At 36.9% G+C, this 26489-nt stretch overlaps 3 protein-coding genes across 3 annotated transcripts in view; 2 read left to right on the top strand and 1 right to left on the bottom strand.

The window, feature by feature from the left end:
- The window catches only part of LOC106882939 (MMS19 nucleotide excision repair protein homolog), a 32681-nt gene extending 28150 nt beyond the window's left edge, over positions 1–4531 (top strand). Inside the window, exons 23-26 of the mRNA XM_089366302.1 lie at positions 158–240; positions 1384–1551; positions 2198–2358; positions 4105–4531. Coding sequence (XP_089222428.1) covers positions 158–240; positions 1384–1551; positions 2198–2358; positions 4105–4132 — 440 coding nt within the window. The 3' untranslated portion in view covers positions 4133–4531. The remainder of the gene's footprint in view (positions 1–157; positions 241–1383; positions 1552–2197; positions 2359–4104) is intronic.
- Positions 4532–5698: 1167 nt separating this feature from the next.
- LOC106882941 (putative phosphoglycerate mutase) lies at positions 5699–13906 on the bottom strand. The gene is made up of 6 exons (XM_014933786.3): positions 13690–13906; positions 9531–9740; positions 8674–8757; positions 8418–8516; positions 6594–6702; positions 5699–6017 (listed from the first exon to the last, which is right to left on the bottom strand). Exons 1-6 carry the CDS (start codon positions 13816–13818, stop codon positions 5896–5898), a joined length of 753 nt encoding a protein of 250 aa, XP_014789272.1. The 5' UTR covers positions 13819–13906; the 3' UTR covers positions 5699–5895.
- Positions 13907–13975: 69 nt separating this feature from the next.
- On the top strand, positions 13976–24582 carry LOC106882940 (actin-related protein 10). The gene is made up of 13 exons (XM_014933784.3): positions 13976–14151; positions 15788–15857; positions 16921–17000; positions 17598–17706; positions 17911–18018; positions 19133–19200; positions 19619–19698; positions 20495–20530; positions 21248–21327; positions 22003–22076; positions 23057–23138; positions 23463–23664; positions 24326–24582. Exons 1-13 carry the CDS (start codon positions 14087–14089, stop codon positions 24436–24438), a joined length of 1167 nt encoding a protein of 388 aa, XP_014789270.1. The 5' UTR covers positions 13976–14086; the 3' UTR covers positions 24439–24582.
- The last annotated feature ends 1907 nt before the right edge of the window (positions 24583–26489 follow it).

The following is a 26489-nucleotide window of genomic DNA, read 5'->3' as shown; positions in this document are numbered from 1 at the left end:
CATATTTGGAAATTGTATCTCTTGTAAAAAATATAAAAATATTGTATGATTAGGTCTAAAAACATAATGTCTGGTACTTAACAACAAAGGATTGTAACTTGTGTGAAATGGCAAAGTCCACTAAATGTTTTCTTTTTTTTCTTTTTCCATATTTCAGAGTTAAAGAAGAATTATCTGATAGCCGTGTCACATTTATTAACGTTTCTACCACATCAAGTTCTTGTCTCCAAACTCCCACCTGTAAGTATTGCATTTCATTCAGGGTGGGTGAGCACAAGAGCGAATCTCTTTGCATGGTCACAACACAATCTGCTAGAAATAACAGCCAAATCACATCCTATCATTATAAATAAGGAAAGGACACATGAGAATGTTTTCTATATACCTCTAAAATCTCTGGATGGTTGTGACGGTTGACCCAAGGCTAAACAACACCCGAAATGTACTTTGGGTTCACTGCAATTGCTCAGTATTGAATAAATTCGTTCATACAGTTGTTAATTCATTAAGTAGCTGTTAATTAGTGCTCAAATCTATCTTATGAGAGCAAAACTGCTTTTGATGTCTTTGTGTAGCAGCTTAGGCCAACAAAAACCTTGTGAGCTAATTTGGTAGATGGAAATTGAAGGAATCCCATTGTGTGTGTGTGTAACACATATGCACACACACACACACACATATATATATAAATATAAATACACACACACACACACACACACTTACATGTTCCCCTGTCCCCTTGTCTTCTGGCCATGGAGGAAATATTAACATGGAACTAGGTGAAGGTTGGGTGACAGGGAGCACTTCTGGCTGTAGAAAATCTGCTCCAGTGAATTCTGTCCAACCCATGCTAGCATGGATAAGTGGATGTTACAGCAATGACAAAATGATGATGATGAAGCTTGTATAGCCTCTGCTTGGCTCTGAGCTCATCTGTGACCAACGCCATTCAAACCATGAGTCTGCATTTGTCTTCTTCTCACCCATGACCTCTCATCACCTGACACAAAGCCACCAGACTTTTACAAGAAATGAAATAAATACCGGGGTCAATTCGTTTGACTAAAACCGTTCAAAGCAGTGCCCCAGCATGGCCGCAGACCAATGACCTAAACAAGTAAAAGATAAAAAGTAGCAAATACAGGTAATGCAGTCAAGATTTACCTGTGAAAGAGGCATTGGTGGACCTATTAATAAACTTGTTGTAGTATATCATCTTGTAGCAGCTTCTGAGTCTTGCTCTAATTGAAACAATGGTGTGATCCGTGTGTTAGTTGCTCGTATTGTAAACATTTAAATGTTTTCCGACCTCAATCAATAATATTTGATTCTTCCCTTTTAGTATTATTACTTTTCTCTCTCTCTTATTTTTTCTCTTGCCAGTTGGTACCAATGTTGGTGTTAGCTCTGATGTTTGACGACAACAAACTCCAAATGTCCACAATGGCAACTATGAAGACCGTACTGGATGAAAGCCCAAATCTTCTAGCGCAGCATGTTAATCTGGTTGTACCCAAGTTAATCAAACTCTCTGAAACAAATGCTTCAATGGTAACTTGCCTTTTTTTTTGTTTTTTATTTATATTTATTAAAAAAAAATGTTGTGTCAGTCAAACTGTCCAACCCATGCCAGCATGGAAAATGGACGTTAAACGATGATGATAATGATGAGGTAGCTATTTATCTTATCTTCTTTTTTTATTTCAACCTTAAAAAATAATATGATACTTAAAAATGACAATGAACTTATTGTATACAGTGCTGCTCAGGTGCTGTACTACAACCCATTAGAAAAAGTAGCTAAGAGTGCCTGAACAGTATATAGGATAAAAAAGGGGGTGGGGGTATCAGGTGTGTTGTTGGTGAATTTTGGGAAGCATGGAAGTTTTGAAAGGTGTAGTGTCCTGATGGTTAACAACTGATGCTGGTAGTTTATTCCATGCTTCAGCAATTCTGAGCATGAAAAAAATATATATTAGCTTTTCTCATTTTATCAGAAATATTTTTTTAAAATCATGTGTTATTAAAATCTATTTTTTTTTTTTTTATATTCTTCAAAAGTGTACAGTTTCAGAAGTCGTTATCTGAGAGTATTTTTCTTCTTTTTTTCTTCTTATTGATAATTAAAATAACCAAACAAATAAATAAAGAGATGTAACTCTGTAATAATTTTTGTTTGTTTTTATGTTTGCTGCAGAAAGTACGCATTGCTTCGCTTGAGTGTTTAGAGAATTTGACACAACTACCGACAACCACTCTACTGCCATACCGAAGAGAAGTAATTCGAGCACTTGGTCCCGTTTTAGACGATAAGAAACGCTTAGTAAGGAAACAAGCTGTCAAAGCGAGAGGAGAATGGTAAAGTTCACCTCAACATTTATATTATTTAATGGTGCTGAAGACTATTTCTTCACATGTCGCTTCCTGTCTGGTTTAGTGGCGGATAAATCTTGCTTTTATATCTAATCTAACATATAAACAGAACAATTAACGAGCGTGGCAATTAGATTTCTTTAACATTTTTATAGGGAAAAAAGAAAGAAAAAAACACTAAAATTATAAACGATGAAATTATTGTGAAAAAGAAACTGATAATTACCTCATCAAGGAAACAAAGAAAACGAAAAGAAAAAGGAGAGGGGTGGCTTATGTCCCAGAGCAAATGGTATGTTTAGTCGCACCTTGTGAACGTGATTGCAAAGGTGTTGCCATGGAGAATGGCCAAGATGTAGCAGTTTGGAAGCTAGAAGATTAATTAATTCAGTTTCACATTAACAATCACAGTTTGTCGCAGAAGTAAATCTTTATCTTGTAAATGGCATAATTCCTTAAGATTCGAAGCTGGTTGCCTGAACGTGAAACTTTTATAAATGATAATGTCAGAATGCATTCCAACATTTTTCAGTTTGTAGCAAAGCTGTGGCTCAGATTCTTAATATGTCGAAACCTTATAAGTGTGGGAAGCAGTTGGCAGTTCTGTTACTGAAGAATTTATCTGTGGTAAAATTTTGATGGCAGAAGTACTTAACAGAAATAGTTTTATGAAGATATCAACTAGAGTTGCTGTTAGTGAATTAGGCTGCCTTGCTACAGAATACCACTTGCTGTTCTTTGTGGAGAATCAAGATTAAGATTGACAGTGCAGCTACACTATTAAATGATGTGGTATTTAGCTGTGACGATTGTTGATGTGATTTTAGTTTAGCCAATCAATTAAACAAAGCCAACGAGTAATTTCTTTAATCTTTTCTCATCCAACCATACTTTATAATCTATCTTCTTTGATCTTCTACTTGTTTCAGTGGCCATGCTGGGGCACCACCATCATGGGTTTTAGTCAACCAGATTGAACCCAATACTTATTCTATCAGTCTCAATTGCCGAATTGCTAAGTGATGTGGATGTAAAAAAACCGACACTGGGTGTCAAGCAGTGATGACGGGTTTAGGGTGGACACAGAAACACACATGATGGGCTTCCATGCAATTTCCATTCTACCAAATGTCTCTTGTAAGGCATAAATCAGCCTGGGGCTATAGTAGAAGAAACTCACTCAAGGTGCTTTTTGTTGGGACTGAACCTAACTTGTTGGTGTACAGTGGATGTACCAGAACTGGCCAACTACTTACCAACCTTCTGAACGGTCAAACCACCTATGATCTGACCAAACTACTTCCCATCTATTCCTCTATCATAAATACCTTCCACTGTCTGCACTTGATATACTTTTACTACTGCTCCTGGTCCGTTTGTGTTTATGTCTGTACCAGAATTGCAGGCAATATTTTGGTAATTGTAAAGCAGCGAGCTGGCAGAATCGTTAGCACACCGGGCGAAATGCTTGTCTTGCGAGTTACTTGGTGACTTTACTGGTTGCAGTGCCACATAGAAAAAAGAAATCAACCACTACACTGTGTAAAGTAATTTGTTTTTAAGAACGGCATCCAGTCAAAGAGACCCCCACCAAAGTAGACATTGGTGCTTGATACAGTCCTCTGGTATGCTAGTTCTGGGTGAACCATTAAACCCCAGCATGGCAAACATTAAATTATGATGATGATTAGCTGTGGATCTTAGAGTAAATTCTCTTTTCTCTCCTTCCAGGTATCTTCTTGGTGCTCCAAGCAGCTGAGAACGATGAACATTACTTCCCACTCGTCAATGTTGAGATAGCATTCCAAAAAATTCTTCCTTAAAAAAAAATGGCCATCTGGAACAAAAAGCAGCTGTTCATTTGAAAGGCAATGAATTTTTTAAAAATCAGAAAATAAATTTCCACCCTTCTGCCAAATTTTATGAGAAGCCATTTATTATTATTTTGTAAATGCTTTTATGTTTTGTTTCTCTTTGACTGAGGGGTTTTTATTGAAGGTTTGCCTTATTTGCCTCGGATTGAAGAACTGTAAAATTGTTGGACTTGCACATTACAAATATTTCTATGATGGACATTTATTTTTGTATTCTACATTGATTTGGAAATCAAAGAATAAATGAAAAACAAGAAATTGAAGAAAAATCCAAGAATACAAAATTTTTTTTGTCCCCTCTTGTTTTAGTATTAATGTAAAATGTGGGTGTGCATCACATCTCTATTGATATGCTATTTTATGTGTGTTTTTCTGGCAAGAAACTCGATGTAATGGATAAACAGTTGATTTTAACAATTATATTCCAAGTATTATATCCATACAGATGACTGTGTGTGTGTGTACGCACACTCTTTTTCTGGTTTTAGTTTTCAGAGCTGCCTTCAAGGGTCTAAATTGATCATATTAACTCTTAGTACTTACTTCTGTCTGGTCTGTATTTTATTGTCCCCTGTTTGTTGAACCTCAAAGTTCCATGACAAAGAAACTCATTTAAATGCTGATGTATTCATATAAGGGGATGGGTTTATGCTTATATATATGTATTCACATCATTGTGTTCAAGAAGTTTTAGTTAAATGAACCAAGCCCAGTATTCAGGTCTCTTTAAAGCCTGGTGCCTGTTCTTTCAGTCTGTTTTGCTGAATGGAAGTGGGGAACACACACATATTTATACATATGATGGGCTTCTTTCTCCCAAATCCTCTCATTAATGGTTTAGTTGGCCCCAAGCTATTGGAGGAGACACTTGCCCAAGGTGACCCACAATGGGTTTGAACCCGAAACCATGTGGTTGGGAAGCAAACTTCTTACCACACGACCATGCCTGCGCCTATATATACACTTGAGATTTCTTCAGTTTCTGTCTACCAATTCCACTGACAAGATACTTGTGAGAATATAAGATAATGTGCTAGCTGACAGTGATCACACAGTGGATTTGAACCTCTAACCCGGAGGTTCTATGGCAAACTTCTTAACCACACAGCCATACCTGTATCTTTCTCTAGATTCTAACCTTCCAAACATCTTACATGTAAGAGAAAGTAAAAAAAAAAGCAACCCCAATGCATCAAACTGTTTGGCAGCATTTCTTCTGGCTCTTGATGTTCTGAGTTCAAATCCTGCTAAGGTTGTCATTACTCTTTCATCCCTTTGGGGTTGATAATGTACCAGACTTGATGTAATCGACTGGTTTCCTCCCCTCAAAATTAAGGACCAGCGTCCCCATTCAGTGGGTACCTTGTGATTTAGGTCACTTGTACGCCATTGGAACCAGGTGACCAAGGTCTGAGTTGTAGACCCAAGAAAACAGGAATAAAAAAAGAAGCTGGAAGTGTAAGGTATAATTTATTCTCCATAAATATAGAAAAACAATGAAATAAATAAAATACGGCAACTGGTCATTCTTTTCATAATGACCATTTAATTAAAAACTTAAATGATTAGAGAAGTTACATAATCAAGGAAAACGGCTGTTTTCTTTTTTTTATGAAGAAAAAAGGTTTTGTGTTAAAGTGTTCAGCTTCTACTTAGCCTTGCCTTGAGAAGCGACCTTATCAATAGCAGCTTTCACAGCAGCTTCGTCAGCCATGTAGTAGTGCTTGATGGGGTTCATGTCTTTGTCCAGTTCATACACAAGTGGAATACCTGAAATAAAGAGGAAAAAAATGTTTAACGAATGAGATAATTCTCAGAAATGGTTAAACCCTTTAACATTTAAACTGGCCATGTCTGGTCTGAATATCCCACCTTTTTTTATGTTCAAACTGACCAGGCTTGGCCTCTCACACCTACCCTACAATGTCATTCTAAAAATAAATGACAACATCAATGGAATATCGATGCTATGAGAAAATGCACGATTAATTGAAAACTGAATCAATAAAGCATAACATTCGACAGGATAATCTGAATGCTATGAATGTTAGGAGATATACTTCCATCCAGATAATCCTTTCTACTAAAAGCACAGGGCTTGAAATTTTTTTTTTTCGGGGGGAGTTGGATTAGTTAATCTCTTATTTAATGACCAGTTGTTTCATCTGTGGAATTACATCTATCATTTTTGCATTTATAATAAAATGAATATATACAAAAAATATACAGTACTGTTTCTACTTCATGGATTCTCACCTATCATGCAGGGCGGGAGGGAGGGTTTGGAATGTAACACCTGTGGTAGTCGAGGGATTACTGTATAGTAGTATTTGTAAAAAATATTACCTGTTGGAATATTAAGACCAAGAATATCCTCTTCTGACATGTTATCTAAATATTTCACCAAAGCACGCAAGCTGTTTCCATGAGCAGCAACAATGGGTTTCCTTCCAGTCTGAAAAAAAAAAAATAAATTCAAATATTTTCCTAAAACCTTTTGTAACAGGATAAATTAAAAAAAAAAAAAATATAGAAAATGCATTAAAATAGACTCCCTAAAGACTGCAAGACTACAGATTAATGGTTTTCAACCTTTTTTAATATCTGGGCCAGATCCAAATCTGGATTTTTTTTAGGGGTGCTGCACCAAAAGACGTAAAAGTCAATTAAAGAAAAACTTATTCAGAGAGAGAAGACAGTGGGAGACTGCTAGAAGGATGCTTGAAGGTTGTATGTGGTCTAAAACCACTGCCCAACATTGTGTTGTTATGAAATATTATTGCCAGTGCCAAAACAGGTCCAATGTCCCATCAGCGAAACCACATCTTTTGCATCTAAACTGTCGCACACAAATGTCCCATTCCGTTTGGCATTATCAGTAAGATTCCTTCCCGTTTTCTCCATTTTCTCTCTCATACTGAAAATTCCCTCTTAGCAGCTTTCTTACCATTAATGTCAGCAATACACCAGTAATGACCTTCACAACATAATCTGACATGGAATCACATTTTACAGTTTGACGGACAACCTTTCATAAAACTTCTTCATTTTCTTTCCTGACCTTCACTCATGAGTTTCTTGATTTCCCTACACCCGTTTCCTTCAAATTCAGCTGTCACTACCCCACTGCCTTCACCACCATTTCTGTCAATTATGTTTTAACTCATCTCCAGCCTCCCCCCCCCCCCAACCTCTACACTCCATCACTCAAACATGTTTACAGACAAGTGGCAAGATCATGACCTACAACAACTTTTGCTGGCTCAGGTTTCATATATTATAAAAGCACAAGGTAATTTATTCAATATGGTGCCCGTGTGCAATATTCATTTGCATTTCTAATTACTGGCTGATTGTGATAATGAAACAAAACTCCCCTCCCTCGTTGATAAAGGTTTTTATTGAAGTTGTGTACCAGAAAGTGTGGTTTACACAGGGGAGTAAATGTGGTTTGTGGCCATGAAGCTATCTATGTGGCTGTGTGGTAAGAAGTTTGCTTCCCAACCACATGGTTCGGAGTTCAGTCCTACTGTGTGGCACCTTGCGCAAGTGTCTTCTATAGAATCAGGCTGGTGCAAATCTTGTGAATGGATTTGGTAGACAGGAACTGAAAGAAGCCTGTTGTATATATCTAGGTATGTGTCTGTGTTTGTCCCGTCCCCTGCCACCATTGCTTGACAACTAATTTTGGTGTGTTCATGGCCCATAGCTTAGCAGTTTGGCAAAAGAGACCAATAGAATAAGTACCAGGCTTAATAAAGAAAAAAAAAACAAGTATTGGGATGAATTCATTTGGCTAAAAATTCTTCAAGGCAGTGCCCCAGCATGGCCACGGTCTAATGACTGAAACAAGTAAAAGAATAAAATTACATATACCACTGGTGATCTAAATGAATAGGTATGCTATCAGGGTTCCAAGCTTGTAAGTGAGACAGGAGCTATAGATCCATTTTAGGTTTCCGATTTAGCAGATATATATATTTGTGAAAGAGGATAACAAATATATCTATCTATCTATCCACACACACACACACACACACACACACACACACACTACTGTCCCTATTAATCAAGATTAAATATCCTCAAAACTGTCCCTGTTTAGTACAACCAAAAACAATAAATGGCTAAACCAGTGGGGTTAGTCAAACAAACAAAATAGACCCTTACCCTCAGTGCTGGAACGATAACATCATGCCAGAAAGGCAGAGCTCTTGCAACTGTGTCTTCAAGACATTCACGTTTAGGAATGAGCTTTTTATCGAGATGCTAAAAAGGAAAAATAATTTACATGTAGATTCGTATAGTTTCTATCAGCATTTGAGTATAAATTAGTGACTTTTATTGTTCTTACAAGGAAAGAATGACGAGTAGGCTGAGTGAGATAACTTTAGTTATTCATACAATGAAATAGGTTGTTACTCACAGCATAAGCAGGTTGGTTACTAGCACAACGAGGGTCACCTTCTTCTAGACTTGGAGGTGGGATGTTGTAAGATCGTCTCCAAATCTGAAAATTAAAAAATATAAAATGTTTCAAAAAAATTTTTTTAATTGAAAAGAAAGATATAAACAATTAACCCTTTCATGACCATATTTCCCATCAAATAAATCACTTATTTGTTTCAATTGATTTTGAATATTGAGAATTTCAAGGAATTTAGTAAAACTTCTAAACCCCAGGGTTTTGAGTTCAGTTCTATTGTACTGCACCAAATGCCTTCCATTATAGCCAAAGCCTTGTGACTGGATTTGATAGGCAGAAACAGAAAGAAGCCTGTCCTATATATATATATGTGTGTGTGTCCCACTTGTCTTGACATCCTGTGACTGGTACAAATGAATGTTGTTCATTTCCAGTGTTATATTTTGCAAAAACATGTCTGGCCATGGTGAAATTTTACCTTGCTGGAAAACCAGTGTGGATTGGTGACAGGAAGGCATCCAACCCATGCAAGCATGGAAATGTGGGTGTTAAAATGACGACAATGATGAATTATTATGTTTTAATTACTGTGGTCACCACTCCTCAGAGTTGTCTAGTCTCATGGTACCTCCACCCAAGCACTTCCAACTCACTCATCCTCTCTCACCCCTTCAGATCCTCACAACATTAACCATGATGTCCATTCTTTCTCTGCAGCTGTCAGTTTGCTTCCCAGAAAACATTTAGCCAACCCCATCTTCCTGGTCTTGGAGCCCAAACTTGGAGAAAAAAAAAAAAAAAATCAACAAAGATCAATTAATCAATCACAATTGTAAATAACTCTTCAATCTACTTACTTTCACTTGGTCTTCACCATACTTTTTGGCAGTCTCTGCCTTATTAAGACCCTGCAAGGCGCCGTAATGTCTTTCATTCAATCGCCAGTGTTTGGTTACAGGGATCCAGTGGAGATCAAGTTCCTCTTGGATGAGAAATAATGTTTTGATAGCCCTCTTCAATACACTTGTGTAAGCAATATCAAATGTGAAACCCTTTTCTTTCAGCATCTAAATTTAATAGAAAAAAAACAAAAAAAAAACGGATTATTTTATCATAAAATGAAAAATGTATCTGTTTGCCAATCTTCTTTAAAATGATTCACCCATTTAAATTTACAGAACTGATTAACAAATCCACAGATTAAAAGAAGATGAAGCAAACAAAATCAGGCATGGCTGAGTGGTTAAAAAGCTTGCTTTGCAGTCATGTGGTTTTGGGTTCAGTTCCTCTCTGTGACATCTTGGTTGAGTGTCTTCCACTTATAGCCTTGGACTGACCAATGCTTTCTGAGTAACTTTGGTAGATGGAAACTACAGCTAAATACAATATTCTATTTGCCAAATCTAAAATGAAATCGTTTCTAACTTCGTTGCAAGGCCACGAATTTCTAAGGAGGGAGGTCGAGTAGCTCACTGGCTCTTCCTTTCCTCGACACCAGAAGAAAGTAAATTCAACGTTGATGGAATTTGAATACAGTCGTATATGCATGCGTCTTTATCCCTACCAGAGCTAGATAACCGATGTTGGTTTGTTTACACCTCAGTAACTTAGCAACCGAGCAAAAGAGAGCGATAGGACAAAATAATGGATTCGATTTGTTCGACTAAATCCTTCGAAGCGGTGCTTCAGCATGGCCGCAGTCCAATGACCGAAACAAATAATACAGACACACGACACGAAGAGGTCAAGATGAAGTTGATTAAATCCATCTTGTTATTTGCTCCAGAAGGATGAAAGACTCGACTGGGAAGATTTGAACGCTGAACTACAGCCTTAGCAACAACGCTACGCATTTCGTCGTAAGATGCGCTCATTGTTGTCTGGATTAACCCGAGTAATTGGAACTGACTGGTATTTTTTAACGACGAAAGGATAAAAATTGAAGTCAACTTCAACGAGCTTTAAACTTGAAACAATAAGAGAAAAATATTGGATTGTTTTATTCAACTTTATTACGAGATAGATAGAGAGATATAGAGATAAATAGATATATATATATATATATATATATATATATATATATATATATATATATATATATAGAGAGAGAGAGAGAGAGAGAGAGAGAGAGAGAGAGAGAGAGAGAGAGAGAGAGAGAGAGAGAGAGAGAGAGAGAGAGAGAGAGAGAGAGAGAGAGAGAGAGAGAGAGAGAGAAAAAGAGAGAGAAATAGATATAGATATATATATATATATAGGGAGAGTGAGAGAGAGAGAGAGAGAGAGAGAGAGAGAGAGAGAGAGAGAGAGCTTACAGCCAATCCCAATATTTTGATGGCACAAAGCGACGTGATCACAATCACGTAGTTACTTACATACACAGACAGCTTACTAGCTAACGAACGAACCTCTATGTGATCATCCGAACTGCTGAAAACAACAGCCTAATCTTCCCAAAATCATAATACATTAGATAATGTAGTCTTAGATACACTACATCAGAAAATAGAAAGACATGAGCGCCACGGTCAGAAGACTTTTGGTCAGCTCCACCAAAACTCGTCTGATCGATTACGCTACAACAATAACCCAATGAAATATGCGTTAAGACTATAATTTACAAATAACAAAAAAATAGGTGATAATGATAAAATTGAGTCCAAAAGGTATATACACTACCTCCATTACACTCTACGATAGAGGCCTTCCCCACCTTAAAAATGTTTAAGGTTACGCAAAATTTAAAAAAGAAAGAAATCCCGCATTACTGCAAGTGATGTCGTGGCTGAAACTGAGGAACAGCCAAACACCCGCCCTCATGAGCATCACTTGATATTTCGGTAAGGCAAGACGCCGATGGCGAAAACTTCGTAGTGAGCGGCCCCCACCAATCGAACTGAATAAAATGTTTAAAAATGTATTTCAACATTTTATTCTGTTCGACTTCGGATGCAGTAACTGCCCCCGTTTAAGGAATCTATCTGTACTCAGCCTTTTGTCCAAGGTCAGAGTAAGACGACAGAGGCCCTCCTCATCGTCCCTGGACAATTTACCATGGTTTCCAAACCAAAGAAATATTCAATGATGTAATGAATAACAGTAAAATACATCAGAAACCGTATCGATCAACAGTTATCCCACAGTCACGAAAGGCTAGAAATAATAAGGGTTTTAAATGTTGGCACAAGGCCAACCATTCTTGGAGGAGGTGGGGAGTTAGACAGTTGCAGCGACCTCAGGGCTCAGCTGGTAATTATTTTATCGACCCCGAAAGGATAAAAGACAAATTTGTCGGATTTTGGATTTGAAACGTACAGAATCAGAAGAAATGCTTGCGAGCATTTCGTCCGACGCGGTGACGATTCTGTCAGTTTACCGTTAAGTTGAGAAATAAACCAGTGATTGTTTCCGATTTAGGAACAAGGCCAACAATTTTGAAGGGAGAAGGTGAGTCAGTGCAATCGACCCCGGTACTTGACTGGTACTTTATTTTATCGGCCCCGGAGGGATGTAAGGCAAAGTAGACTTCGGCGGGATTTGAACTCAGGTAATAAAGAGCCCGAAATAGAACTAAGTATTTTTCCGGTGCTTGTAACGATAGTGTAATTTGAAAGATAGGCACAAGGCCAGAAATAATAATAATAATAATAATAATAATGGTAACAGTCGGCACACATATCTCAAAGTACAATATTGAAACAGTTTCACCTTCATTGGCAACCTTGACAAACATCCTTGACCTACATACCACAGGCAACAACAGTGACAATTACGTTGAGACCGTTTAAACAACACCCTAACTTTTTGTAGAAAAGAGTTGTTATAAAATAAAATTATTCTTGACAAGAAAAAAAACCCAATAAATGTTCAGAATATCTTCTATTTATTTTACGAATTTCACAAACCATATATAACGACAGCACTTCACATATACTACATTATATATACATCCGTTTATTTGACGTTCTTATAACTCCTTTCATCTAAGATGCTTTATAGGAATATACCAGAGTTTAAAGTACAGCATCGAGGAAGGCACCATTCGTTTATATCAAGCACCAACAAAAGACTTCTGAAAATAACACATATCAGGTGTGTGTGTGTGTGTAATTAATAAACAGGTCAAAGAAACAATTGTTGGCCCCTAAATTAACCTTGACCTACAAGACTACTGCATCACGGCATTACCGTAGTTTCTAAAATAATTTATGATTTTTGTACACCCATTAATTACATACTCCAAAGCGGTATTCTTCCCGTGTTAAGCCAACTGTGTTGCAATTTGAGGGATATTTAGCTGCTATTTAAGCCATGTCGAGCGACGCGATTGCGTCGTTGTTCTGTCTTCGAATCTTCATTTTTCAGCGACGCAGCAGATGTCATCATGTCTCGTCTCTTTCTATTTCTATCAAAGAAGCAAACCTTATAAGGCCATGGCGCTGCTCTTTTATAGATTTCTCTTCTATCACTCTATCAAACTCAGTAGCAAATCCCTATAATAATCTAATAATAAAAATTAAATACCAATTTCTTTGTGTATGTGCATATAATATATATTATATAGATTTATAAAGCTCTTCCTAGATATATATCACAGGCATACATTAATATCCCCATTTTCAATTGTTATTTAACACCAGGTCAACCTACAATGATCAGACTAATTTCAAAGGCATTAAACCGAAATTATCCCAGTTTTTATTTAACGCAATAAACTTCACATCAGTTAGACTGATTGATACAATGTCACTGAGGGAGATTTAGCTGCTATTTCTAACAATATACACTTTTTTGTCTTCTGTCCGTAATAAAATTGCAAACTGAATATGAAACAATCCACATCTTGGAAGACCTAAAGGGGTTTTGGACATCGAACGTTGACAGTCCTTTCCCTATACTTAAATAAACGATGGTTTAAGGTTACTGATTTCCCCGTAGGACTATATATCCTTGTGTGCGTGTATATATATATAAATGGTGGTTCACTGTAATGAGATGTATAAATATGTTTATATATACCTTTCCAGCACTTTTAGCTTCATTGACGCCGGTGTCTGATAGATCAGCATCAAACCAACCACAGAAAAGGTTTTTCTGATTCCATTCACTTTCACCGTGCCTCACAAAAACAATTTTATAAGCTGCCATCTCGTCGTTTATGTTTGGAAATGTGCTAGAACCGATCAAATCCCTGCAGGAGAGACAACAACCACAGGTTCGATGCTGACCTTCAAGTAAGAGCTGCTGTGTCCTTGACAATATAAATACTAGACGGAAATTACCGGGTTGTGCCGAATCGCTCGGTAAATGTCGGTAGAAATCGTCAATACGTAAATTGCCGAGCCGAACCGAATCGTGTCCATGTCATTCTATCATGGCCGTTGTTTTCTAAGTTGGACCCAAAACCGACCCCGAAATGCCGTTATACGAGGCCTCTGTGTTCCCTGCTGTTATTTTTGATATCGGAACAGCCTACACAAAGTAAGTTACAATATATTAGAAAGTCCTTACCAACAAATGGTTTCCCTAATTCATTAAATCTCCACTTAAATCAGCTGTAAACGTTGATGGAAATGAAGTTAGCAACTTCCGTTTTTGTGATTTTTTCGATAAATATGAATCATTTCTAAATATCCACAACCATTCTAATACATTTTATTAAGTATATCATAACCATAATTATATACTATAACTATCTGCATATAAGAATATATTTGTTAAATTTATGTTTAAAATTGCTTGGGTATATATATACACATCTGTACGTCTGTTATAAATTTACCGTTTCGTAGAAAATGTCACTAAGGAGATAAATTCAATCAGTATCTAAAATCTATGATTTATTTCTGCGATGTCTGATTACATAAAACCTACTTATTTAATAAATGACGTCAAACCGACAAAGACCTGAAAATTTAAGAACGCAGTTTTTATCTAGCCTCCGGTCAGCTGTTATTTAGCAGATTATGGATACATAAGTGTAATCGGTCAAATGGCTAGCCACTTCCACGCAGATCTGTTGTTCTTGATATGCCATGTCTCTGCTTAGGTGAAAACCCTACTGCACACTCCGACATGCAGTCAGAAATCGTAGGTGGTGAGGTGTGACAGACTGGACATATTGTATTAGTTCCACTGACCACTCTATTTCTCTATGCTTGTTGATTCTGACTCGGTCCGTGGGTAAAGTCACTGTTCTTTTGCACCGAGTTCCGGTGATGTGCAGCCCAGCATCGCTGACCCCCGAGTGAAGAAGTGCTCTGGGACTTATCTTTTGTTTCAAGTCATCAGACTACGGCCATGCAGGGGCACCGCCTTGAATTTAAGTCGAACGAATCCACCCCAGCACTTATTTTCCCGAATCGCTAAGTTACGGGGACGTAAACACACCAACACCGGTCGCAAGCGGTGGTAGGAGACAAAAACACACACATATATACATGAGTCTTCTTTCAGTTTCCGTCTACCAAATCCACTCACGAGGCTTTGGTCGGCCTGAGGCTATAGTAAAAGACACTTGCCCAAGGTAAGGAGTGGAGGAACCATTCAATCTGAATGAGATTGAAATTTTTGAATCTAAGGAATAGCGAATGACAAGTGTTCCGAGTGGTGTCTAATGCTGAGTAATGCAATGCTTTGAGTTCTCTGAAGTCCTTTTTTTTTTTTATTTGTTGTGGGGATATAGAGGCTGATGCAGGGTTCTTCCATAACACAATGTACTGAACGATTAGCATCAATTACTATCTCGACTGTACACAGCACAACAGCAAACCTATTCTCCAACATGAAGGAAGCATTCTTATCAGATATTTCTTGAAAGTTAATCACTAAAAATAACACAAAGTAGATGGGAACTCTAAGTGGAGAGTACACACCCATCTAAACTTGAGCCTCCCTCCCCCGCACATCAGGGTAGACATCAGACATTGTAAAGAATATCAAGGAATTCAAAAACTTCAGGGCCTGATCTAATTGCAAGCATCTCATCTAAAACACCCTTGGTAGTTTGTTAGCTGCTTTGTGTGGTTTGCCATTTGTAGCTTTTGTCATACTATAACACGACAAAAGAAAAGGACTAATATTAAATTGAAATTATATGTAATTTTGTGTTTTTCAGATGTGGCTTTGCAGGAGAGATGGGACCAAGATATATTATTCCTAGTCAAGTGAAAAACAGACAGGGAGAGGTAAAGAGTTTTTTTTTTTTCTATTTTCTTCATGCAGAATATTGCAGTCTTATTTAAACAGTTTGACTTTTTAAAAACATTTAATTCTGTCTGTTGCTGTTTATTTACTGATTGAAGCAGCAGAGAAGGGAATGTCATTTTTCAACCTTTTGTTGGTGGTGGCCAGTTGAAACATGTAATTAACAGCGCTAGGTTTACATTTGTGGAACATGAGACATGTAAATCTTTTATGTGTTTTGATCATTTGATTGTAGCCTAGAAGCCATGTTTGTGTTTCACAATGCTGTTGTTATTAATGGTATGAAACAAAACAAAACCACTACTACTTTTTGAAATTCTTTATTCAGAAGCACCAATATATGCGCAGGCCATATAAGTGCAGGTGTGGCTCTGGTAAGAAGCTTGCTTCTCAACCACATGGTTCCAGGTTCAGTCCCACTGCATGGCACCTTGGGCAAGTGTCTTCAGCTATAGGCTTGGGCCAACCAAAGCCTTGTGAGTGGATTTGGTAGACGGAAACTAGAAGAAGCCAGTGGTATATATATATATATATATGTTTGTGTTTGTCCCTCCACCATCTCAACAACCTATATTGGAGTTTACATCCCTGTAAATTAGTGGTTTGGCAAAAGAGACCGATAGAATAAATACTGGGTTTACAAAGAATAAGTCCTGCAGTTGATTCGTTCGACTAAAGGCAGTGCTCCAGCATGGCCACAGTCAAATGACTGAAACAAATAAATGAATAAAATGTTTTTTTTTTTTGCCTTGACGTTTAAGTCCGCTGCCAATACTGAAAGATACACTCACAAGCACAATTTGTGTTGGCCAAATTTTATTCAAAACACATTGGTTCACCTACAGCTATGGTAGAAGACCCTTGCCTAATGTGCTGTGCTATAGTATTGAACCCAAAACTACTTGGTTGGCAATCATACATTTTAACCATTCGGCCATAGGAAATATATGTTTTCTATTACTTTTCCAAATGTTATCATTTTTTAATTTTCTTGTAAATTATTAAAATAGATTTTGTTTATTCTTTTGTTCTTTTATTTTTCAGACTCAAAATGTTTGGGATTATAAAAACAGCAAAGAACTTTACGAAAATCTGAAAGAATTTCTTAAGCATTTATATTTCAGGTTTGTATAAAAATTTTTTATGCTCTTTCTAATGCCAACCACTCTACACAGTGTACTACTGGCTGCTTTTTTGTGTTCACTGGCATTAGTGAGGTCACCAGGTAACTTGCAAGACAAGACCCCTTGCTTGAGTAGGATGTAATATTGATGGAGGTGGCTTGTACAAGATGTTGAGAGGAGGAACAAAAACAGTTATCTTGAGATATATGGTTACCTCAGGTGGAAAAGGAAAGAAAATGGAAGTGATGAGGTACCTGGATGTACTCTCAAGGCACCAGAGGTTAAATGTGAAGAGGGTTGGGATAGGGGAACAGGTGAGAGGGATAAGAGGAATGTCTTATATTTTGGAGTAACGAATAATCTTTTGCATTAGGATACTATTTTCGTTGATTAGTACAGAGTATGGACAGTATTTGAGGGGCACTTTGTTAAAATACTTCCTTAACTTGACCTCATCACTGGTCTTGTTTAATATCAATGGTCAGATAGAATCCCTTGCACCACAGCAATAATTGCATTTTTCAATTCTTTCAAAGCTCGATTCCTATATTTGTAATTCTGTTGACTGTTTCCTTATTTCTTCTTTTATTCTTGCAGACACATTACTATGAAGTCTCAAGACCGAAGAGTTGTGGTTTGTGAATCTTTATTATGTCCTACAGTATTCCGTGAAACTTTGGCCAAAGTTTTGTTCCAATATTTTGAGGTAAGATATAAAGCTTATAAGAATTCATTGCAGAGAATTATAATAGATATAAGGAAGGATTTATATAAACCAGTAAAATTTCACCATGTTTCGGCATGGTTACTATGGCTGGACACCTTTCTTAATGCCAACAACTTTACAGAGTGTACTCGGTGCTTTTCTTTCTCTGTTGTTTAATTGCTTATTTCTTTTCTTTTCACTCAGGTTCCCTCTGTGTACTTTGTCCCTTCTCATCTTACACCCCTCTACACACTCGGTATAGGATGTGGTTTAGTTATGGATGTTGGCTACAAAGAAGCTTCTGTAATTCCTGTATCCTTTTCTTTGAATAACGAAAAGAAAATCAAAAATTACAATTCATCTTTTGTTTCAGGGATTAGACTGTGGCCATGCTGGGGCAGTCCCTTCTGGAATTTACTCACACAAATCAACTTCAGTAAAGGAAATTGAACCGACAGAAAATGTGCAGATATTCATTGGATGATTTCTACTTCCTCTTTAGGATGGGAGACATGATAGGTCAACTTGTTTACCGTGGATGTCTTGAACAATGTCCTCTTTGTTACAAGCATTATAACCCTAGGCCTCTCCTATAAGGATACTTCATTATCTTGATTTGCTGCTTTCTGCAACACATAAATTGTGGCTTACTCACCACCACCACCACCCCTCCCATCAAATCTCCAGAACTCTATCACAAGGTCCAGTCTTTATTTCAGCATGGTGTTTTACATACCTTAGAGCTGTGCCAGTGGAACATGTAGGGACAACACGCTTATCTGGAGAAAAAGCAAAATTACAGAAGCATTGATGAGAATTCAAAACCAACAGGAGAGAATCAGGAAAAAATGCCTAGAGTTGAGAAGAGTTCAGGAAAGTTGTCAATGGCCTATGTCCTTTCCAAGGGGCTGGGGTAAAGCCTCTTCAGAACTGGAGTCTCTGCAAATGTCATGGGTGCCACTACTCCTTTTGTTGGTTAAACCATTAGAAAGAAATGTTCTGCTTGATTGAAATTAGTTGATTCCAATGTTTCTGTGACCTTATTACTCCATCATGTCCCTTGTGTTTTACTCCAATGGAGAAAATATTGTCACCTGAAGAACCTTGTGACCCTCAAGTTTGGAATAATTTCTCTTAATACAGTCATTCCCTGCATTTCAAAAGTGTTGCATTCCTGAAAATCTTGCTGTTCTTCCTTGTCATTGATTTCCATGTGACATAGAATTGAAAAGAAAACGATAGAATTCCATGTTGGGGCAAGGTTTATCAGGAACATCTGCTTACAAAAATGAGAGGAGGTATGTGATGTGGATGGGGTGGTGTTTAATTCTTCCTCACCTTTTTTTTTTTGTGTTTTCTTGTTTTTCTTCAAATTTTCAGAGAGAAATACTTTTCAGGTACAAACAATCCTTAACAACTGATTCAGATCTATGAATGGACACCAGTTTTGAAGGGACTTCAAATATTACCATTGGCTGGTAAAGCTATTCATCAGTAAGTTCTTCTTTTTGGAATATTGGTAAATGTTGTTACAGAGCTTAAAAGGAAGAGCTATACTTGTTATTGGAATTTTGGTAAAAGCTTGTAGAGCTTGGAAGGAAATTATTTAAATTATAGATCAATCCTAAAAATATTTCTTTAACACTTCTTTCATTGACCCTGCAGACAATAAAAAATTCACTTTTCTTTCAGTGTGATTTGAACTATTAAATATTAAACTAAATAGTATTTAGTTCCATTCCTCTACATCCTGGGTTAGTAAAGAAAACATATCAGTTATCTGCTGGGGTTAATTCAATTGATGTATGTCGCCCATACAAATCTGTATCCTTCTGTTGTTGTTGTTTATATTGAAACAATTTATTCTGTTTTGGTCTGTTTTTAAATGCCATTCACCATGGATGTATTTCAGAAATTTGAGGGTCCTTTTGGAAAATTCTAATAACGAAGCTGGAGATGATAAAGCTGCTGCTGTTAAGAGGCCACCAGTGGGTAAGTTTGCTCTCTCCATGAAACACTATCAGCTCCATTATTGTGGCCAGGGTTTTGCTCTCATGATCTAGCAATCATGAGTTCAATTCCCAGACTGAGTGGCATTTTATGGCCTTGAGCAAAGCACTTCTTTTCTTGCATTGCCCCAGTTCACTCAACTGTAAATAGGCAACCCTGATATGGCCTCACCATCCTATCGGGGGTGGGGGGGTCATAACTTAGCAGTTCAGCAAAATATATAAAAACAGATAAAATAAGTGTTAGACTTAAAAAATAAATGCTGGTGGTGATGAGGTTTGATCTGTTTGACTAAAGCCTTTTAAGGTGGTGCCCCAGAATGATTCCACTTCAATAACTGAAACAAGAAAAAAAAGAAACAAGATAAGTACTGACACAGATATTTAATGTCTCTCCTGGCAAGTAAAGTGAGATCACAGCCATAGACTATATCAATGTAGCATAACCAGCCCATTTAAAAGTACCCTTGAATCATTGGGCAATACGCTGCGCTTGAGAAGACCTATTGAGTCAAATAAAATCAAAATCAAATCAAGATTGAAATCAAAATGGAAATTGTAGTTGTGGCCGATGCCATTGCCACCTGACTGGCTCCTGTGCTGTTGATACATAAAAAGCACGGCATTAGGAAGGGCATTCAGCTGTAGAAACCTTCCCAGACCCCAGTCAAACCGTCCAACCCATGCCAGCATGGAAAGCAGATATGTTAAATGATGATGATGATATGCATGTCCTTCTCTTCATTCACATAATGGTTTCTGTTTCTTCACTGTTCTAGATGACCTCACAGAAGAGGTTTTGGAAGATATTAAAGGTAATTTACATTTTTTTTAAAGTTTTGCTTTCATATTTTACCCTTTTGTTACCTTATTTTTTGTAACGAAGAACTCAGTAAAGTAACTTGATTAAAATGGTGTTTGATCATAAATTAACAAGAAATTTTGCTGGAATCATATTTGGAAGAGAAGTCTCATGTGGGTTGCAAAAGGGTTAATGAATATAAATATATTCTTTGAATCCTTGGAATGCTGTGTGAGTGAATTTAGTAGATGGAAATTGTGTAGAAGCCCATCATATTTATGTGTGTGTGTGTTCCACTATCACTGCTGTTTGACTACTAGTGTTGGTTTGTTTTTGTTCCTGTTTGGCAAAAGAGAGTTATAGAATGAGTACCAGATTTTAAAAGATGAAAAATGAGTACTGGGGTTGATTTGTTTGAGTAAATCCTCTGGAGCAGTGCTCCAGCATGGCCACAGCCCAGTGACTGAGACAAATAAAAAGATGAAAGATTGGTTGGCAGAATTGTTAGCAATTCAGCTAGCTGGCAATGCTTCGTGGCATTTCAATCTTCTTAACATCCGGAGTTGGCCTGTATCATCTCACCCATTTTATAAATGTTAATAATCAAACCTTAAGGATTATTCAAAAGAAATAATCTTTTCCATTCACATCGAATATGGTTTTTTTTTTGTTTATTATAGTTTTATTTTATTTCCTCTATTTTGTTGTCTTTTTGTTTTTCTTTTTACAGTTCGTTGCTGTTTTGTTACAAATATTAACCGAGCAAAGCAAATATTAGCAGTCTACTGTGGGAAAGAAGATTCAAGCAAGGTTTTTATTTTATTCTTCGTAAATCTTCCTACAAGTTAAAATGCATGCACACACACCCCCACACACCCACACACACTCTGGATAAGTTTCTTTCAGTTTCTCTCTACCAAATCCACTCACAAGGCTTGTTTGGTCAGCCTGGGGCTAAAGTTGAAGACACTTGCCCGAGTTGCCCTACTTCTGTATCGATTTCCAGTTGTTTCATCTACACAACTTTGTAATAGAGTGAACCCTGATGAAGGCCATGCGGTGGTGCTGAATTTAGTCGACCAATAAGCTTCCATCTATTGAATAAAGCTTTGGGTTTTATATATATATATATATATATATATATATATATATATATATGAAAGAAAGCCAAGTTTTATATCTGAAGGGACGCAACTCAGAACACCGAATTAAATATCTCCAGCCATTTTTCTTTGTGATGCACAGATTTTGTTCACCCAAAACACGCACACACAAACATACACGCAGCAAACTACTTTTGGTTGGGGTCCAAAGTAGCAGACACTTGCCCAAGATGCCACGAGTGAGACACTGAAATTGGGACTATGTGGCTTGAAAGCAAACTTCTCAAGCACCTGGCCTCACCTGTGCTCATAAGCTATTTTGTTCTATCATTTATTTGTTAAACTCTCTTTTTTATCATCACGACATATTTTTCTTTTCCAGTTGCCGCCTTCACCACCTGATGTGGAATATCCATTCAATGGAGACAGTTTCCTACGTATCAGCGGAAGAGTGAGGTAAGTTTTTCAGTGAAACCTTATAACTTCACTGAATAATGACAACTGAACATTAATAGAAATGTGTCTTTACAGAAGATTGGAAACAAAGGACACTGCTTGTGTGAGAGTGACACTCCTTTATAACGATCATGTGATGTCAAGATGAAACTCAAACATTCACGCACACACACACACACACACACACACACACACATGATGTCCTATCTGTTTTTGTCCAGAAGGCTTAGGTCATCACTCAGGACGACAATGGAAACCACTCACACCCAAGATGCCATGTAATGGGACTGAACTCGGAGCCATGTGGTTGGGAAGTGAACTTATTAACCATGCAACCATGCCTCGTCATCATCATCGTTTAACGTCCGCTTTCCATGCTGGCATGGGTTGGACGGTTTGACTGAGGGCTGGCAAGCCGGAAGGCTGCACCAGGCTCGAATCTGATCTGGCAAGGTTTCTGCAGTGGATGTCCTTCCTAATGCCAACCACTCCAAGAGTGTAGTGGGTGCTTTTTATGTGCCACCAGCATGAGGGCCAGTCAGTCGGTACTGGCATCAACCACGCTTGAATGGTGCTTTTTACGTGCCGCTGGCATGGGACCAGTCAGCCTTGTCTGCTATAAAATGGTATCTCTTTCGGAGTGAAATATTTAACTCATCAACTTGATGCTCATAAAATCAGAACTATGCACTGATTTTTTTCAGAGTGGCCTTGAGTAAAAATTCTCCATTTCCCATTGTTCCAGTTCACTCAGCTGTAAATGCTATCCAGCAATAGCTGTGATGGAATGTTGTAATCTCAATCACTTAGACACTCTGGAAATTGAGTTAAGCTGTAGCCTTTTGAGTCCTAGGGGCTCATGGTAGACCCTAATCTATGTGCTAATTCTTCTGTATTATAATAAAGTTTTATTTTTTTGCTGGGTTCTATTCAAGATTTTGTCACATGTCCCATTCCTGTCTTTGACCTTTTCTTTTCAGAGAGGAGGCTTGTGAAATTTTGTTTGAGCAGGATAATGAGGAGATGTCACTATCAACTATGATCTTGGATTCTTTAATTAAGGTAAGAGATCAGCTTCCATCAGCTATGCACACACAATGAGCTTCTTTCTGTTTCCATCTACCAAATCCACTTGCAAGAGGCTTTGCAGTGGAACTGAACCCAGAACCATATGGTTTGGAAGCAAACTTCTTACTACACAGCAGAGAAATCTATTTTTGTCCACTTTATCACACACACACACACACACACACACACACATATTCCAACGTGTATTTTTTAATACTGGTTGATACATTTTAATATTGGTTGATAGATTTAATTTTGATTTCTAAAGTATGTTTTGAATTTATATTTCACGAATGGTTTAAAATTCTAATTTTGTAGTGTCCAATTGATACGCGTCGTGAATTAGCTGAAAACCTTATCATCACAGGCGGAACTTGTCAGTTGCCTGGGTTTTATAGTCGACTCCAGAAAGAACTTTATGACCAATTAAGCAAACCAAGATACTCTGAGAAGCTAAAAATTCAAGCTTTTAAGTTCCACCAGCCGCCTTGCATTGAAAACTATACTGCTTGGCTGGGAGGTACGTACCCTAACCCTAACCCTAACCCTAACCCTAACCCTAACCCTAACCCTAATCCTATCTTTGCTTATATCCTCTTCTTATATTCTGTAAATTATTAGAAGTCTCTTTGTTGTGAGATCTATTGTTTTATGGCTGTATGATATATGTCTTCCATGGAAGTACTACTAAGCATTTCGCCCGCTGCTACGTTCTGAGTTCAAATTCCGCTGAGGTCGACTTTGCTTTTCATCCTTTCGGGGTCAATTAAATAAGTACCAGTTACGCACTGGGGTCGACATAATCGACTTAACCCGTTTGTCTGTCCTTGTTTGTCCACTCTGTGTATAGCCCCTTGTGGGCAGTAAAGAAATAAGAAATTGCATGAAGCCCTTTGTGTATTTATGTTCATTTAATCGTGGATGGACTTAATCACTTGATAAATGCAGACCATTCAAATGACTGACAAAATGGTCTGGTTGATGTGATTGGCTCAAAATACCTTGAATTTGGTGCCTCAGCGAGAAGCAGACCAAACTCTGGAACAAATAAGAGTTTTTTTTTTTTTTTTTTAAGACCTGTTATAAAAGAAAAAAAGACCTTCAACGTTTGTGTTTGAAATTTCTGTTTATTTCTCATTTATCTGGTGTATATTATAATCTTAACATATTTTATGTTCTAGGAGCAATTGCTGGTGCCATGATTACCTTACCTGGCCGTTCTGTATCTCGTGAAAGCTTTATGGAAACCAATACTTTACCAGACTGGTGTAAGCTTCTGGAGAAAACCGAGTAACTCTTCCAACAGAGTCTAGACTCCTTTTTGGCTGTTGTCTTTCTGTCATAATGTCAATATAGAACAATGAAATGCTTTCATTAGCAACAACAACTCATAACAGCATGGGGAACAACAACAACAAAACCCTTTAAACATAAAAAAGGATGAAATGTTTGGCAGTTTATTTCTACTGGCAACATTTGGTCTTATGTTATTACTATAAAGGCCCAACTTTATTTTTTTGTTTGTTCTGTGAATGCTTCCTGGGTTGGTAGGTGGGACTGGGTCCTCCTGCTTATAATTATTTTGAAGGGATTATTGTCTTGGTAAACATCAATCGTTTAACTGTAGAACAAACAAATCCTACGGCTACATGGAACGGATAATCTTTATCCTCTTTGTACATTTACAAAGGTGTGCTTTTACATAAGTGTGTGCATAGCATATATATATATATATATATATATATATATATATATGTGCTGTGTGTGTGTAATAAATGTCCGTGTGTGTGTGTGTATATATATATATATATATATATATGCAGTATATGTATGTATATATATATAGATAGATAATATGTATATATGTGTGTATATATATATATATATATATATATGTATATATATATGTATATATATATAGATAGATAATATGTATATATATATATATATATAGTATGTGGAGAGAGAGAGAGTGTGTGTGTATGTATGACAATCCAGGGTTGTGTAATGTAGGTTTACAAAAGTTCACAGTGATGATAATATTTCTGTGATTCCATTTCACCCTTGAATATAAACATGAAATGTCCTTGGTTTCTGTTTAAGTAATTCCGTTGCTTTTAAATGCTCTTTGTTACCCAATTCTGCTTATTTATTTCTTGCTTGCATTCCTCCCCACTCTCTCTCACCTCCAGCCTACAAAGCTTCTTTTAACCTTCGTCTTGTTAACTTCATGGTTATATGAACAACAGTCATGATGCTAAAATTCCAAATTGTTTTCAAACCATTTCTGTGGCTACAGTGAATACTTCAATGAGGAAGCCACTACAAGGTTGTTCAGCCTGTAAGAAATTGCAACTAAATCTTCCACAAACTGCGACCAAACATCTTAAAAATATAAAATTATAAAATGAAGAAAAATATGTTTATATTGGTTAATGTGGTCTGAACAAATAAATATACTCTATTATATGTATTGAGTACTCTTTGTCCTATTTATTTATTTACAAAGATGTGTGTATTTTATTGGTGTTGATTGGGACTTTTTTTTTCACCTGACAGCTTATTTGTTAGCTTGACTTATTCAGTAACTCATCAGGTGAAGAGGTCTAAATCAACACTTTTAGAAAATTCAGGCCTTGTGCCTAGAATAGAAAAGAATAAATTTGACTCTACTTCCAGTATTGTCCCTCATATCAGTAAATATTTATTAAACTTGCTTTAAAATAATGAGTTTATACATGTGTGTGTGTGTGTGTGTGTGTATAGATATATATACACACACACATACAGTAATCCCTCGACTATCGCGAGTGGTAAGTTCCAAAACCCCACCACGATAGGTGAAAATCTGCAAAGTAGAAACAGTACTGAACTGTATATTTTTGAAAATTATTTTTATAATTTGTATATATTTGTTCTATTATAAATGCAAAACAACACCAAGGAAGAATCGACGTAAACTTAAATAATAAAACGTGATAGGTGAACTGCAATATGGCGAGGCATTACTGTATTTATAAGTTAAAATTAAAGTTTAAACTTGTGTATTGGGTATATCTTTAGTAGTATGTCAAGAAAAGCATGTTCACTACCTATGGTTACCTGGCATCATCCACAGTAATTGCACAGTTGTTACAACAACAACAACACAAACACTGATTCTTGTGCAAAATCATTCTCGTCCACCACAGCAGAATATAAAAGGAATCTTATAAATATCTTTCGTTAGGAAATCGATTGAAGAAGAGACTGAAATTTTAATAATTGAATTCTTCAAGGAGGAAATATGCTCAATAAATTATCATAAAATTAAGTCAAAAATAAAATTACTGGAGCTTCCAGTTT

Source organism: Octopus bimaculoides, chromosome 18 (genome assembly GCF_046866305.1).
Source record: "Octopus bimaculoides isolate indiv1 chromosome 18, ASM4686630v1, whole genome shotgun sequence".
Classification (NCBI taxonomy): domain Eukaryota; kingdom Metazoa; phylum Mollusca; class Cephalopoda; order Octopoda; family Octopodidae; genus Octopus; species Octopus bimaculoides.
Note: the sequence above shows the minus strand (reverse complement) of the source record. Positions and strands in the feature narration are given on the sequence as shown.

Bases quoted from the DNA above. Each gene is read 5' to 3' on its own strand.
- LOC106882941 (XM_014933786.3), bottom strand. From the start codon at position 13,818: ATGGCAGCTTATAAAATTGTTTTTGTGAGGCACGGTGAAAGTGAATGG. The intron at 8,758-9,530 runs GTAAGTAGATTG...TTTAATTTTCAG, and splicing joins ATGGTGAAGACCAAGTGAAA to ATTTGGAGACGATCTTACAA. The intron at 8,517-8,673 runs GTGAGTAACAAC...TTTCCTTTTTAG, and splicing joins GTAACCAACCTGCTTATGCT to CATCTCGATAAAAAGCTCAT.
- LOC106882940 (XM_014933784.3), top strand. From the start codon at position 14,087: ATGCCGTTATACGAGGCCTCTGTGTTCCCTGCTGTTATTTTTGATATC. The intron at 15,858-16,920 runs GTAAAGAGTTTT...TTTATTTTTCAG, and splicing joins TGAAAAACAGACAGGGAGAG to ACTCAAAATGTTTGGGATTA. The intron at 18,019-19,132 runs GTATCCTTTTCT...CAACTGATTCAG, and splicing joins AAGAAGCTTCTGTAATTCCT to ATCTATGAATGGACACCAGT.